Genomic DNA, 16,872 nt, shown 5'->3' on the forward strand with positions numbered 1-16,872 from the left:
CTAGAACAGTGAACACTGAGAAACTATGAGTAGTGCAGACATTTATGGTAAAGTTTACCCCATGCACAGAGTTTCTTGCCCTCCATGTTAAGTTCATTTAAGTGTCATCATTCCATTTATCGCCTAGCCTCAATATACAGATGGACAAACACACAATTAGGACCCCTTGAGGGCATAATGCTTGGTGAAATAAGTCAGACAGAGAAAGACAAATAATGTATGATCTCACTTATCCTATCTAATAAAAGAGAAATATGCAAACTGACCATACCTCCGCTATGCCCACAAGCCACGCCCACCAGTCAATCAGGAGCGAGTATGAAAATTAACACAACCAATATGTCAGTTAATTTGCACAGAGTGCAGAGCGAAGACTGAAGACAGCATAGAAGGAAGCAAAGTGCTACATAAGGGAGCTAAGCTGCAAAGAAGCAAGTGGCGTGGCAGGGAAGCTGTCTGGGCTGCAGAGAAGGAAGCGAAGCAGGCGGGGTGGCAAAGAAGACCACAGGAAGCCCTATTCTTGCAGGAATCTTCCTGCAATGGGCCTCTAGTCTGTGGAATAAAACAAAACAAACATTAAACCCAAACTAATAGAAAAATAGATCATATTTGTGGTTACCAGAGGCAGGGGTTGGAGGGTGGACTAATTGGATAAAGGTGTTCAAATATGCAAACTTCCTATTATAAAATAAACTAGAGGCCCAGTGCATGAAATTTGTGCACTCGGGGAGGGGGGGGTTTCCTCAGCCCAGCCTGCATCCTCTCAGAGTCTAAGTGCCCTCAGGGGATGTCTGACTGATAGCTTAGGCCTGCTCCCCGTCAGTTGGATATACTTAGCACTGCTGCAGAGGAAGGAGAGGCTCCAGCCACTGCCGCTGTGTTCACCAGCTGCGAGCCTGGCTTCTGGCTGACGGTACTCCCCCTGTGGGAGCACACTGACCACCAGAGCACAGCTCCTGCATTGAGTGTCTGCACCCTGGTGGTCAGTATGCATCATAGCGATCAGTAGTTCAGCCCTTTGGTCTATTTGTATATTAGCCTTTTATTATATAGGATAAGGACTGGTAATGTAATGTACAACATGACTATAGTTAACACTGCTGTATGTTGTAATTGAAAGTTAAGAGAGGTGATCCTAAGGATTCTCATCACAAGGCATTGATTTTCTTTTTTATCTATATGAAACAATGGCCACTAACTAAATTTATTATAATAATCATTTCACAACAAATGTAAGTCATTATGCTGTGCCCCTTAAACTTACACAGTACTGTATGTCAATTATATCTTAATAAAATAGGAAAAAATTAGAGTAGACTTAGTGCAAAAGGAGTTATATGACATTAGTAAATCAAAACTTGATACTTTTTCTATTCTACATAAGAAAGATTACATGCTTCATTTAAAGCAGAAAACATTCAATCCAATATACAAAAGAATCCAGAAAAGGGAAATCTTGAAAAACTAGATTTTCATAGAAATTATTCCACAACTTTGGAGAAAATATTATTTGAAAAGTACAAATAAACTCTCATCAATTCTAAAATATAAGCATTTCTGCTATAATATCATATACCAATTCCTTTAAAACATCCCTTTTAGGTAAAATTAAGCACCAAAAGTAACTAGGTTTAGGAAAAAAATATTGCAGAAGTAAACCACTCAGAAGGCTATGCAACTTTGTAACCTGTCCTAACAAAAACAATCTGTCTTAATAAATCTTAGTACAGCTAAAGTCCCACTAGTCTTTTCACCCAGCATAGTCAATCAATTGTAGGTTTAAATGCTGGAGCTCACCTTTCTCCTTTGACATGCAGCTCCCTGAGGGCATGAATTCTCAATGTTGATATTTCATCACAAATTAAAAATATGATACTTAGACATATTTACAGCTTCTTCATTGGTACTTACAGCATCACGAAATGCATTAACATTGTAGAAAACACAAAGATTCTTGATAACATTAAATCCTTCAAAACTGATTCTAGAAGAAAAGTATTTCTGTAGAATTTTTAGCTATTTTTTTCTTAAAACGTAATTTATTGCTAAGGTCTTCTCTTTAATAGTGAGAAAACTTCCCCAGATTGTTTCAAAAGCCACAAAATTGGTATTAATGAATGGAATGTCTGAGTTATATTTACATCATTTCTCTCAGTTGTATTTACATCATTTACCAATCCTCTATGAACTAGTCTCTGACATATGAACTATTGTATGTTCTAATGTAGCAGAACGTTGTATTTAAAGTCTTAATGCTACTCCTCAAATTAGTATAATTTTGCTTATACTTTTGCTGGCTTGTTTTTTCATTTTGTTTTGTTTTTTTAACAATGCTATTTGAAGAGTACAAATAAAGTCTCATCAATTCTATGATGATATGTATTTATACATACATACACATTACTAGCACCTTCAAAATGGATCTGAATGCCATTGTTTTACCTGATTTCCTAATTATATAAATTATCAAATACTATTTTTAGCCAGTAGAATGTTAAGAAAGGATATAAGTAACCCAAAACAATTAAACTTCTAATTCTCCTACAAGTATCTATGTTGAAAACTAACGTTTAAAATCCTATATATATTAAAAACATATTAGGAATGTTTCATAAGAAAGTACTTTATTCTGAAAAGAAAGATTTCTATAGATACTACTTAGGTAAATATTATGTCTGATTTTTCTTTTTGAATGTGAAGTACAGCAACACATTTTGTAGAATCTTTGAAGGAGAAACTCCTGTTCTCAAACTCTGATCCTCAGATGTTCTGCAATCCTGCTGGTTCAAATAGAGAAGAGCCAAGCAGTTAGAGTTTCATGTAAAGACTAACATAAATTTTTATAAATTGCATGTCGCAGTTAAGGAAGAAACATATATAGTATGATATGAATACTCCTTGCTTCACATTTCTTTCTGCTATAGATGACCTCAAATAAAACTATTTCTACCCTTACACACTAAATCATTGACTAATATGAATAACAAAGGAGAAATGTTATCAGTTGTTCTTTCTTCCAAGAGAATAAAAACCATTGTAGAAAAATTTTTGTTTTATAACAATCTGATTTTCATTCCAATATTTGGAAAATTGCTAAATAATTTGCATGGATGTTCAAAAATACATGAAGTAATTATAACAAAAACATTTTATTGACACATTTAAACTTAAGAAAATTTGCACAAATGGCTGAAACACTTTCTACATAAAAATTTGAATGTGTCTTCACATGAAATTATTATTATTAATCACAAAATTAAATACAAAAGCACAAAAATGGATATCAAGTCAGGTATCAGGTACTAGTTTTTAATCAATAAAATTCAAGTGAAGTTAAAAATAGAGAGCTATTATGGATCAAACTGAATTTTATTCTACTAAAATTAAAGGACCATGGAAATATTTATTGTAAACTGGCCAATTGACCAGAGAAATTTTCTAAGAAAACCTTTCCATGATCAAATGAAAGTTAAGTAAAATATTAATTTTGTAAAAGTTTATTTATTTATTTATTTTTTAATTTTGTAAAAGTTTAAAAAAAATTTAGAATAATTATAACATCAATTTAAAATTTTATATGAATTAGAATGGCAAATTTAATTTTGTTTTGAAAACTTATTGAGAAATAAATATCCATAATGCAAATAAAAAGCAACAAAAAGAAAGCATATAAAACCTAAGTAACCTAATATAATCAAAGGCCAATAACTAATATGTAACTTGAACTAACTTGAGTTAATTGATCATATAGTGTCTTAAAAGTCATTTTTATGTTTCAAGTTTCAGAAAGTGAATATAGTACAAGTATTATTAAATACTCAGAATTAATAGTATTTTCCCACTTCCACTTCATCCTTTTCTCTAAAGTATTATGACTCTATTAAAAATATCAACTGTATAAGAATATATTTTAAAAATTCAAAACACAGACTATATTATTATATTTATACTAAAAATATAATAGGATCATAGGTATCACATTTATTTATTAAACATACTAGAGGCCCAATGCATGAAAATTAATGCATTGGAGGGGGCATCCCTCAGCCTGGCCTGCCCCCTCTCACAGTCTGGGAGCCTTCAGGGGAAGAAGGCGAACCAGTGATGGGGGAAGGCAACACCCCACCACACTTCTGCTGGCTGCCACTGCTGGCAGTGCAAGCCTCAACTGAGCCTTGGGTGGTCCTGGATGGCTGGGCAACCACCATCCAAGGCTTGCCTGTGCCTTACTGTGCACTTGGCACCCCAGCGGGGCTGAGGGGACTGGGCGCCACCAATATGTGACTGTGGGTGCCGCCATCTCTGAAGGTGGGGTAGTCAATTGGCATATTCCATTTTTATTGGCTGTGGACACCACCATCTTTGCAATGGCATGAGGGTCAATTAACATATTCCCTTTTTCTTAGGATAATTATATTATTTTAAAATTTAAACATTCAATAAATATTAATAATATAAACATAACATAAATATAATAAATATACTATAAATATATAACATAGATAAATATTAATATAATATTCCACTGATAGGCTGACAATGCATAATTCTTACACAATGATAATCCACTTATAAATTAGTTTTCTTTTTTTCTTTTTGTTTTCCTTTTGGGTTCCTTGCATTTGGAGTTAAGGCATCATTGTTTTCCCTTACAAACTTTTCGTATAGGACAAATGCAATACCAGTGAAGACGATGGTGGATAGTTTGCCAAGAACACCTAAATTAAAAAAAAAAATACAACCATCAGATTTGTCAATTTATTTAAAGTAAAAATGTTTACGGAAAGACTGCCACTCACCAAAGAAAAGGAAGTATATTTTATCTTTAAATGTACCAATTTCCCGATGTAATTAATGTCATAAACATATCAAGTTATTTAAAGGAGATTTTAAAAATGTTTACACAACTTTTTTTTTTTTTATTCCTCACCCAAGGATATTTATCCATTGATTTTCAGAGAGAGAGTGAAAGACACAGAGAAATATTGATATGAGAGAAACACATTGATTGGTTGTCTCTTTCAAGTGCCCCAAACAGGGTATGTGCCCTTTACTGGGATCAAACCCGGAACCCTTCCATCCACAGGCCGACACACTATCCACTGAGCCAAACCAGCTAGGGCTACAAAACCTTTTAGATTTCTTAGACATGAGTCCTAGAAATATGCAACATGTGCTATTATTTTACAGAATATCAAGATGTCTACCTTCAAAACTTAATTAGTAATAAGAACTAGAACCTGTTTAAGTCATTTCATAAAACTTTACTTTTCTTGAACTATTGTATTTATGATTTTCCAATATAAACAGAAGTATTTTACAAATATCAATTGATTGTACAGTGTTTAAAAAGTCATTTTCATGTTTCAAGTTCCAGAAAGTTAATATAGTACAAGTATTATTTAAAAGTAGTTTAACTTGCTGAAACTGGTTTGGCTCAGTGGATAGAGCATCGGCCTGTGGATTGAAAGGTCCCAGGTTTGATTCTGGTCAAGGGCTTGTACCCAGTAGGGGGTGTGCAAGAGGCAGCTGATGGATGATTCTCTCATCGATGTTTCTAACTCTATCTCCCTCCCCCTTCCTCTCTGTAAAAAAAGATCAAAATATATTTAAATAAACAAACAAACAAATAAACAAATAAATAAATAAATAAAAGCATTTGAACTTTGGGTGAAAATAAACATGTTGATTACAGTAAAAAAAATATTGCCCTGGCTGGTGTGGATCAGTGGCTAGAGCACTGGCCTGTGGAGTGAATGGTCTCCAGTTGGATTCCAGTCAAGGGCAAATGCCCAGGGTTGTGGGCTCGATCACAGTGCGGAGCATGCAGGAGGCAGGTGGTCAGTGATTCTCTTTCAGCATTGATGTTTCTATCTCTCCCTGTCCCTTCCTCTCTGAAATCAATAAAAATATAATTTTAAAAAATATTTCAGAGCCACAATATCAATTATCTAACAATATTAATAATAGTGGCTTCAAAAGATAAAATAGAAAAAATTAATGAGTATGACATTTATAATGACACAATAATATTTCATACATTTAAATACTATAGCCAAACACCATAAACAACCCAAATGTACATAAAGGAGAACAGATAACCTACAGTACATACACAAAAAATTTTTTAAAAATTTAAAAGCACTAACTACTGCTATAGAATAATATGAATATTTAAAGGCTCAGCAGTATTTTAAGAGGAATTCGTAATGGTTTTGTTGAATTATCTCTGGAAAAATTATTTTGACTTCTTTTTTTTAAAATATATTTTATTGATTTTTTTATAGAGAGGAAGAGAGGGATAGAGAGAAACATCGATGAGAGAGAATCATTGACCAGCTGCCTCTTGCACACCCCCTATTGGATATGTGCCCGCAACCAAGGTACATGCCCTTGACCGGAATAGAACCCGGGACCTTTCAGTCCACAGGTTGACGCTCTATCCACTGAGCCAAACAGGTGCCGGCTATTTTGACTTCTTAAATGTCATTTTTACTTTTTAATATTTTTCTTAAATTTTACTTTATTCAGGTTAAATGTTGACTAAGTTTGCTGGAAAATTAATTTCTGAATTAGAAGGCACTACTGTATACTGTTTATCAAACAAATAATTGTTCCTGTTAAATATTAGAGCCTATCATTATGTGGTTCTTTGAAGTACTGAACTCAGTAAAATCACAAAACATAAAAAAGCACTTTAAATTATTTATCACACCAATAGCATCTATTAGTATACAATAAAAATCATTCAATGTTAATAATGATTAAGACTTCAGAAATTATGTAGTCTAAATCTTCTTTTTACAGATGAAAACATTGAAATACAGGAAGATTAGTGATGTTTCCCAAGTAATATCTAGACTTCCCAACATTATCCCCAATAGCTCACACCACCCTAGTATCTCATTTCCCTATATCTCTTATTTGTTCAATCATTACTGGATGCTTGCTATGTGCCAAGCACTGTTATATCATTGAGCATGAGACTATATGAAATTTACATTTAAGTGGGGTAAGAGTATGTTGATGCTCTTTAGTAGTGCCAAAAAATAATTAAAAAATATATATTTTATTGTTTTTTTACAGAGAGGAAGGGAGAGAGATAGAGAGTAAGAAACATTGAAGAGAGAGAATCATTGACCAGCTGCCCCCCACACACCCGCTACTGAGGATGTGCCTGCAACCAATGTACATGCCCCTGACCGGAATCGAACCTGGGACCCTTAAGTCCGCAGGCTGACGCTCTATCCACTGAGCCAAACTGGTTTTGGCCAAAAAATAATTTTTAATCATACAATCTTTTACTGTGGAAAGGGAAAGGGTCACAAGATCAAATAACTTGGTTAGATATGTATACAGGCAAAATTACTCCCGAAATGAAAATTCTGATAATCACCACTCTCTACTCAGGAATCATATAAAACAACAGTGTATTTAATGTAGTGACCCAATTATTTACATAAATTCTATAATACTTTAGTTTCAAAAATATTTCCTATGTAATGATATAAGGCTTCTTTAATCATCAAAGTATCCATTTGTTGATCGTTTATTATGACTGTACTTTACTTTAAATAACCATAAGGTTTTAAAATAACTTTACTTCTTTACATTTCTTTAATAGATATCACTTACATATTCCTAAAAATAGGTAGGCCATTTTTATTCCGTCATAGATCCAACAACTTCCTGTGCCTTCACACTGTCCACTATCCCGAAAGGTACAAGAAGTTTCTCCTACCATTTTAAAAACTATTGGTCCAGGTATAGTCCCTATGAAAAATGCAGTAGTTGTTAATTCTGTATAAAAACATTATAGGTTGGTATCAGAATAATTTTCATCCTAAAATTAAATATCTATCTATCTATCTATCTATCTATAATAAATTTAGTTATCATCACTGTAAACATAACATTTTAAATTATCTAAAAATTGGTCCTGGATAATAATATAAAATAGTCTAAGAATTTACTTATAGATAATATTGTTAATAATTAGAAACAACGTGTTTTTGAAAAATCCTTATCCTTGGTAGAATTGAATCTTTTCAGAATAGTGTGCATGATGTCATTTAGTTGACATCTCAAAATTGTTGTGAATTTTTTAGTGAAATATTTAAGAAAAAGGTATTTTAAACATAAGATACTAAATACTGATTTTAAGAACCACTATCCAATATCAGAAACCCCTGTCTCAGTGAGTGCTGTCGTGTTGTATATAATGGCTCAAGGTAAAAAATCCTAAGCCTATTATGCTTTTTCTCCATTTCCCATGATAATTTTCCAATCCATGATAAACCTTTCTAACACTAACTCCAAACATACAGTATATTGGATGTGTTGATTTCTCTTTGTCTATACTGCAACCCCAGAATCTAATTTATTGTGAATATGAATTATATTTTAGAACCTCCATTTCCATTTTCTGCACATTATATTCTATTATTTCTTCCTTCAGCAACAGAGTTATATTTTAAAAGCAAATCAGATAAAATAATTCTTCAGTTTAAAATTCTCTGATGCTACAGAGAATTTTAGAAACAGTCTATATCTGAAACATCTTATACTACCCACACCCATTTAAAAATGCATGTCTCACTGGGTTCTTTTCTGTCTATGAATTTGCTGTTTGTTATGCTCCATCTTCCATTAACCTGTTAACGGAGTGGGACATATACATACGTCAAACGTAAACAATATAGGGTACAGGTAGGACATATGAATACGTCTTTGAAATATATGTTGCGCCCTGAAATGGGCGTGATGTATATTTCCAAACAACAAAGGTATTAGTCATCCATACATGTCTCCACATGAATTTAAGACACGGAGGGAATCAGTATAATTTCGCTAGTGAGAGTGGTGGACGTGTTCAACAAGAATTGTTTTGGAGTTAACACATGACTTACTGAATAAAGGGTATAGGATTTACTTAGATAATTTCTATACGTCAATTCATTTGGCTGAACTCTTGTGTCAAAATAATACAGACATTGTTGGAACAATGAGGATAAACAGAGTCGGAATCCCCAGTGAAATAAAAACAAAAAAATTACAGAAAAATGAACATATAGTAAGATTCAAAGACAAACTTATGGTTTTAAAATGGAAGGATAAAAAGACGTATTGATGTTCAGTTCTATTCATAATGATGAAAAGACAAGGATTGAAAAGAGAGGAAGAAGGCAAGAAAAACCGAACGTTGTCCTGCGAGGATTTGGTAGATGGAGTTATGGTGGCCTACAAGGCTGCCCGTAATAGGGTAAAAAAAAATTTCTACGATTAATTGATATGTGCTGCTTCAATGCATATATTATATACAAAAAAGATAAAGGTCATTTGGATCTATTACACTTTTTGATAGAGTGTGTAGAGAAATTGGTAGATAAAACATAGTGAAAACCCACCCAAAGACATCAACAAGCAGCTGTACATCTAAACCATCACGCTTAGTTGAAAGGCATTTTCCAGAACAAATGAAAAGCGATAAAGAAAAAACTAAATCCAGGAAATGCCGAGTTTGCTACAAAAAAGGTGTTAGGAAAGAATCTACATACTGGTGTCCAGATTGTAAGGTAGCACTATGTATCAATAATTGTTTTAAAATATATCACACGGAAGTTGAATTTTGAATTTTTACATCTATATTTCAATTTTTTAAACTCAATATTTCTATTTTATTTGTGTGCTTTTGTTTATTGTTCTGTAATTGTTAACTTTTTTATATTTTTTATTGTGTATCAAAGTAAAAAATATAGATTTTTTGTAATCTTTATAATTGTTTGTAAAATTTATAATATTTTAATTTGATGTTTCCATTTTTTTGTTGGTATTCTTTTCTATTTGTTTGTAATTTTGTATTTTCCTTTCTGTTTTATATATAAATAAATAAATATATATATATATATATATATATTTCATAGTCTTTTCATTTATTTTAAGTATAAAAAAATAATAATATGAAATTACGTCCTCCGGGCGTGATGTACTGGCACGTCCTAGTGAAAGAGTATGCGCCTGTTATATGTTGCGTAATTAAAAAGGGAATTCCCCGGTTAACAGGTTTTAAAAGTCTGTCCTTGTCTAGTGGACCATTGTTCACTATAAAAATATCCTCTATTTTTCCCCCCGTTAAAGCTAATTTTAACCCTGCCTACTAATGTAGCTATGGAATGATTTCTCTGATCCACATCAGAGCCACACTTAAATTTTTCTACATTCTTTTTTTTTAAAAAAACAAAACAAAACAAAACAGTTGTTGTTATTTTTATTTATTTTTTTATTTTTCAGGTTTTTATACATATATATATATATATATATATATATATATATATATATATATATAATTTTTTTTTTACAGAGAGGAAGAGAGAAGGATAGAGAGTTAGAAACATCGAGAGAGAATCATCGATCAGCTGCCTCTTGCACACCCACTACTGGGGATGTGCCCACAACCAAGGTACATGCCATTGACCAGAATTGAACCTGGGACCTTTTAGTCCGCAGGCAGACGCTCTATCCACTGAGCCAAACCGGTTTCGGCCAATTTTTCTACATTCTTAACTTCATTTATCCTGTCTTTCAGTCTTCAGTTTAATCTTATTTTCTTACCCCACCAATGTTTTCAATCAACTTCTTGAATAGGGGTCCTAATAATAGTCATACTGTGGATTTGAAAGCTAGTTTTTGCTATTTTAAGAAAGCCTGGAGAACAGAGTGCATTACCCTCAGCAAAATTAATTTGTACTTTGGATACAAATCTTTAAAAACATCAGATTCAGTGACTTTGATAATGAAATGTTTAAAAGCACTCATCTAAGTTATTGACTTCTCAAATAAAAAGTAATGAATAATTATTATGCTTATATGTTTTATTTCAGCTTCACACACCAACTGGATGAACCTGATGAACATACTTCTGATCAAATAAATGATCTCTTTTAATTGAATATAACATTAATGCATATTTTATGTGACAGGATGGGTTATATTATCTTTTTACATTGTTTTGTCTCCCCCATTCACTTGTTTTGCTGATTGCCATTATTATCTATTTGAAATTGTAAATGTACATGTGAAAATATAGACACATGAAAATATGAACATTTCAATGCAATAAAAAATTGCTAAAAGTTCATACCAAATACTCTCAAAAACACATAGGTCAAACCCATCGCTAGAGAACGTTGTTTCTCAGCTACAATCCTGCAAGCAAATAGCAATATTATTAAAACATTGTTATCATTAGTTTCAGAGAAAGTTTTCTAGATTCAAGGTTAATTTTTTCCCAGTATATGAATGAAACTAAGAATCTTTGGATAATTAACAAAATTTGATCTGCTTCAATTAAAGAATTACAACTCCTCCCATTTCTCCATACCCTGCCCTTTGCCAACCAATTCTGAGATTTTGCTCTTCACAAGGGGTAAGCAGTTATGGCCCAAATCCCTGCCCCAGAATCCTGAAAAAAATAAATAAATAAATCATAGTTTCCCCACTTCTCTTTCTTCATTCTTTGGTTTTATTTCTTTATTTTTTTTAATATGTTTTTTTTCCATGCACCCACCCTCCGCCAGCCTTCCCTTAGAGATTTCTCACTCTGTTCCATGCTTCTCTGTTTTTGGATGAACGTTTTGTTAATTAGATTCCACATATGAGTGAGGATCACATAAGACTTGTCTTTCTCTGACTGGCTTATTTCACTTAGCATAATACTCTCCAGCTCCCTCTATGTGGTCTCAATGGGTAAGAGATTCTTCTTTTTTACTTCTGCATAGTGTTCCATGGTACAAATGTACCACAGCTTTTTTATCCACTCATTTACTGATTGGCGCTTTGCTTGTTTCCAGATCTTAGCTATTGTTAATTGTGCTGCTATGAACATAGGGGTGCATATTTCTTTCTGATTGGTGCTTTAGTTTTCTTAGGATATATTCCTAGAAGTTGGATTATTGGGTCAAATAGCAGTTCCATATTTAACTTTGTGAGGAAACTTCATACTGTTTTCCACACTGGTTGCACCTGTCTGCATTCCCACCAGAGGCACAGAAGCATAGAACAGACTGGTGAATATCAGAGGGAAGGCAGGAGAGGGTGTTTGGGTGGGCAAAGATCAACCAAAGTACTTCAATGCATATATGTATAACCCATGGACATAAACAATAGGGTGGTGAAGGCTTGGGGTGGAGAGTGGGGACAGAATATAAAGGATAAATGGGGAGAAAGGAGGACGTATATAATACTTTCAACAATTAAGATTTAATTCTTTTAAGAGTCTAAAAAATAAGAAGGGGAGCAGGCTGGAAGAGGTTAATGGGGGATAATGGAGGACCTATATAATACTTTTAACAATAAAGATTTTTTTAAAGTAAAATAAGAAGAAGAAATAAAATAAAATTATGTCCTAAATTCTTTCCTCTTTTAGTTTTCCCTCTTTCATCATCTTCCACACTATTTTCAAGGTACTCTATCTAAAATGCATATTTGAAAAATGAATAAATAAGTAAAATGCATATTTGGTCACTTTTACTTCTGAAGTTTATTGTCAATGACTTCTGGGTGTACATGGGATAACATCATTCACATTAGCATGGCAAAGAAAACCATACATTATTAGGTCCTAAGGAAGCTCAAATCTCCTTGTCCCATTTCACCATTATATTACTCCTGTCATAACAAAACTCCTTGCCCACATATTTTATGCGTTTAGCATCTATTTTCACTGCTCACTTTTCCTATTGAAAACTTGTCCCCAGTCTACTTGCATTATGAGAAATTACTTATCTTTATAACTTAGTTCAAGTGTTACACCTTCTGTAAGTTTTCTAAATTTTCCTAAGTAAAAATTACCATTTTCTTCACTTTGTTCTGGGTCAGTTTTATAAGCTTTAAACAAGGCACCTCTAACTATTCAATGTACTTCTTTTTATTTTTTTTATTTTTTTAAAATATATTTTTATTGATTTTGCACAGAGAGGAAGGGAGAGAGATAGAGAGTTAGAAACACCGATGAGAGAGAGTCATCGATCAGCTGCCTCTTGCACACCCCCTACTGGGGATATGCCCGCAACCAAGGTACATGCCCTTGACCGGAATCGAACCCGGGACCTTTCAGTCCCCAAGCCAACGCTCTATCCATTGAGCCAAACCGGTTTCGGCCAATGTAGTTCTTTTTAAGTGTTTTTCTCCCCCTATTAAACTCTAATAAACTTAAAGTCAATGTCCATATCTTATTGGTCCTTATAGTTTAAGTGCCAGACATATGTATGTATAAGTAATAAGCCGAAACTGGTTTGGCTCAGTGGTAGAGCGTCGGTCTGCGGACTGAAAGGTCCCAGGTTCGATTCCAGTCAGGGGCATGTATGTTGGTTGCGGGCACATTCCTGGTGGGAGGTGTGCAAGAGGCAGCTGGTCGATGTTTTTTTCTTATCGACATTTCTAGCTCTCTATCTCTCTCCCTTCCTCTCTGTAAAAATCAATAAAATATATTTTTAAAAAATGTATAAGTAATAAAAAAAGCTGCTTCTTATATTTATATGTTCAAGTTTCATCCTCCATTTCAGTTGCAACCTCATTGCCCTGGCCCAGTAGCTCAGTTGGTTAAAGTGTTGTCCTGCTAAGCCAAGGTCTTGGGTTTGATCATGGGTCAGGGCATATACGAGAATCAACCAATGAATGCATAAATAAGTGGAAAGCAAATCTCTTTCTTTAAAATCTATATTAAAAATGTTTTTAATTGCAAGACCATTGAAGGCAGAGACCACATGTGCCCAATTCAGATTTTATTTCTGCACATAATTATTCATGTTCTCTAGTCTACTTTCTTAAGGGGCAAAAAAATTGCTCCCCATGACTTAAATTCATATGTTAGTCCCTGGGAAAAATAATTTTAAGATAATGACCCATTTTTCTATTAATGTGATAAAATATTGTCTATTTTACATATTCTGGAAAAACAAAAGAATAACAAATGCTATTTTAATTTAGAAAAATGTTAAACATATGTAGCAAAATTCTAAAAAGTGTGTTCCTTTGTTGATAATACTGATGTTTTTTCATAGTTAAATTTGCTAATAGAGAAGTAAATATTCAATAAATACCTACAACCAATGACTCAACATTATAATTTGATCTGTGTTGTAATTAAGAACTTTCCTATATTTATGAATTTTCTGGGTGTGGTACATTAAATATTTAAATTTAGTTTTGTTTTATGTTAAAGCTAAATTAAATGGGGTATCTATAGACTATTCAAATAAGTTAGATAAAGAATTAGACATACACATAAATTTTGATGATGTAACAATTTGCCTATATATGAATTTTCTATGTTAATGCTAATTACTTAATTTGAACTAAATTTGATATCATTGGAATTTATGCAAATAAATTAATCAAAATAGAGAATTAAACATACACATTAATTTGGAGAATGTAACAATTTCCCCTCTAGCAGTAACCTACAGTGAAACAAAATAGTAAACAATTTACTACTATATTTTAAATCTTCCTAAAAGTTGTCTTCTTATATACTAAAAGTAAATTATTATGAATAATAATATACATACCGAAGGATGATCAACATGTTTGGTATACCAGAGAAACCAGCAAATACAATCATTGAAAAGAAAAAAACAATGAACATAGGTAATTTATAGCAATCTGATTTACATTTCCCAAGTCTGGCATCAATAAAATCACCTTGCTCATCTGATATTGTTATTCCTTCATCAATGCAAGAACAATTGAAATATGTCTATGATAAAAAAGATGGAAAATTATCTTTTAGAAATATAATCATAAAGAAAAAACTTGTTACTGTAAAATAAAACTAAATCAATAACTACATGGAGACTAGCTAGTTGTATTAGTAAATGCCCTTACATTAAATATGCCAGTCATCATTTAGAAATGAAACATTAATGATAAGTCCAAGCTATTTTACCTAACAAAAATTCAAGTATTTGTGTGTGTGTGTGTGTGTGTGTGTGTGTGTGTATGTAATTATAGTTACTTAGAAAAAGTTCTATTAATTTAAGAAATTCCACCAAAAATATTTACACCTAAAAGCACAAATAATTTTTGGAGAGCTATGTAAATTGAGGGGAATTAAGTATACTGTAATAAATAAAATTGAACTTTAGCTGATATGGACAGTTACCCAACTATGGAAGGTTTGGGGACTATACTGCAAAGATAAGACTTTATTTTCTATGTAATGATGGAAGGGATATTATCTATTCAGCAGAATAGGCATTATTTAGGGCACTAATACATTAAGGACACATACAACTGTTGTAATTCCAGTGTCTTTTAAAAATTTTTTAAAATATATTTTATTGATTTTTTTACAGAGAAGGGAGAGGGATAGAATCAGAAACATCAATCATTGCCTCTTGCACACCCGCTACTGGGGATGTGCCCACAACCATAGTACATGCCCTTGACTGGAATTGAACCTGGGATCCTTGAGTTCGTAGGCCGATGCTTTATCCAGTGAGCCAAACCAGTTAGGGCTTTTAAAAATTTTTAAATGAATATAATAATAATGAATCATACTAGTACAGGTATACATTGATTTTTACAAATTAATTTAATTTTTTATTTTTTTATTTTGTTGCTTACAAAGGCAAAGTACTTAGGGCCAATAAAAGGCACAATACATCCCTAAGTGGGAGCCAATGAAAATTTGGGGTAGTTATTGTAGGGCTGATAATTCAAGAAAGATGAAAAAGTGATATTTCCAAGAACTAACCAGATTTTGATGATACAGAGAACAATTAGGAATTTACTAATCTATTTAAAATATTCTAGTTTAAAAAATTATCATAAATTCAACAGAAATAGGGAACTAGGTTACTAGAGAAGGTATAAGAGGTAACAAAAATGACTTGAATCAAAGAAAAGTGAATTAATTTTTTAAAATGACTTAAATCTGAATGATTCATAAAATGATCATCCAAAAATCATCTCAGTTTGTAGGAGTTACTAAGTAGTTACTAAATATGTCAAAAAAAAAAAAAAGAGATAGAGAGAGAGATATTGGGGGGTGGGAGGATGGGGAGGTAATGGGGAATAAGGACACATATGTAACACCTTAATCAATAAAGAAATTTATTTTTAAAAATTAAGTTGAAAGAGAGAGAGAAGAAATATCTAAACTGCCAAATTATTCATTCCACCATATTTTTTTAGTGCTGATGTACTAAATACTAAACATCATTCTTGGTGTTAATGAAAACACATTAAACAATACAATAGAAATGTAGGACTTCTAGGGGTAAACTTCTCATAATGAGTGACTACCTCAATGACTACATCTCAGGTAGGAAAGCAAAATCATGCTTCATAAAAGCAAGGAGAAAAATGTGGCTGAAGCAGAGTGAACATGAAGCAAACTAAGAGAAAATAAAATTAATGAGGGGAGATTCAATTATACAAAAACTGATAAATTACAACACCAATTTAAGAACTTTGGTTTTTAAACTTAGTAATGTGAGTGGCCAGATTAGGTTGGCTGGCGGGCCTGCTGGTTGAACTCCTGGTTGAGGGGACAATTTGCCTATTAGCCTTTTATTATATAGGATATACACTGAGTGGCCAGATTATTATGCATTCAGAAATCATAATAATCTGGCCACTCAGTGTATGTTTAAACCATAGGCCTGGTTTATGAAAATTTATCCACTTGGGGGGAGGAGGTGAAAGGGCCCTTCAGCCTGGCCTGCATCCTCTGACAATCCTGGAGCTCTCAGAAGATGTCTGACTGATGGCTTAGGCCTGCTCCCTGGGGACTAAGCTACAGTCTGGCCTCACTCTGTGGGAGGCAACCAGGTAGGCTGATCAGGGGATGGTGTAGCCGGTGAGTAGCCG

General features: G+C 33.0%; 1 protein-coding gene across 1 annotated transcript in view; it reads right to left on the reverse strand.

Annotated features, from left to right (window-relative positions):
* Positions 1-4,528: 4,528 nt before the first annotated feature.
* The window catches only part of LOC118703119 (solute carrier organic anion transporter family member 6A1), a 77,277-nt gene continuing 64,933 nt past the window's right edge, over positions 4,529-16,872 (reverse strand). The window contains exons 9-12 of the mRNA XM_045571719.1: positions 14,568-14,755; positions 11,141-11,205; positions 7,636-7,773; positions 4,529-4,718 (exon numbers count right to left, since the gene is read on the reverse strand). Coding sequence (XP_045427675.1) covers positions 4,570-4,718; positions 7,636-7,773; positions 11,141-11,205; positions 14,568-14,755 — 540 coding nt within the window. The 3' untranslated portion in view covers positions 4,529-4,569. The remainder of the gene's footprint in view (positions 4,719-7,635; positions 7,774-11,140; positions 11,206-14,567; positions 14,756-16,872) is intronic.

This window comes from Pipistrellus kuhlii, unplaced genomic scaffold, assembly GCF_014108245.1.
Source record: "Pipistrellus kuhlii isolate mPipKuh1 unplaced genomic scaffold, mPipKuh1.p scaffold_m20_p_4, whole genome shotgun sequence".
NCBI classification, from domain to species: Eukaryota; Metazoa; Chordata; class Mammalia; order Chiroptera; family Vespertilionidae; genus Pipistrellus; species Pipistrellus kuhlii.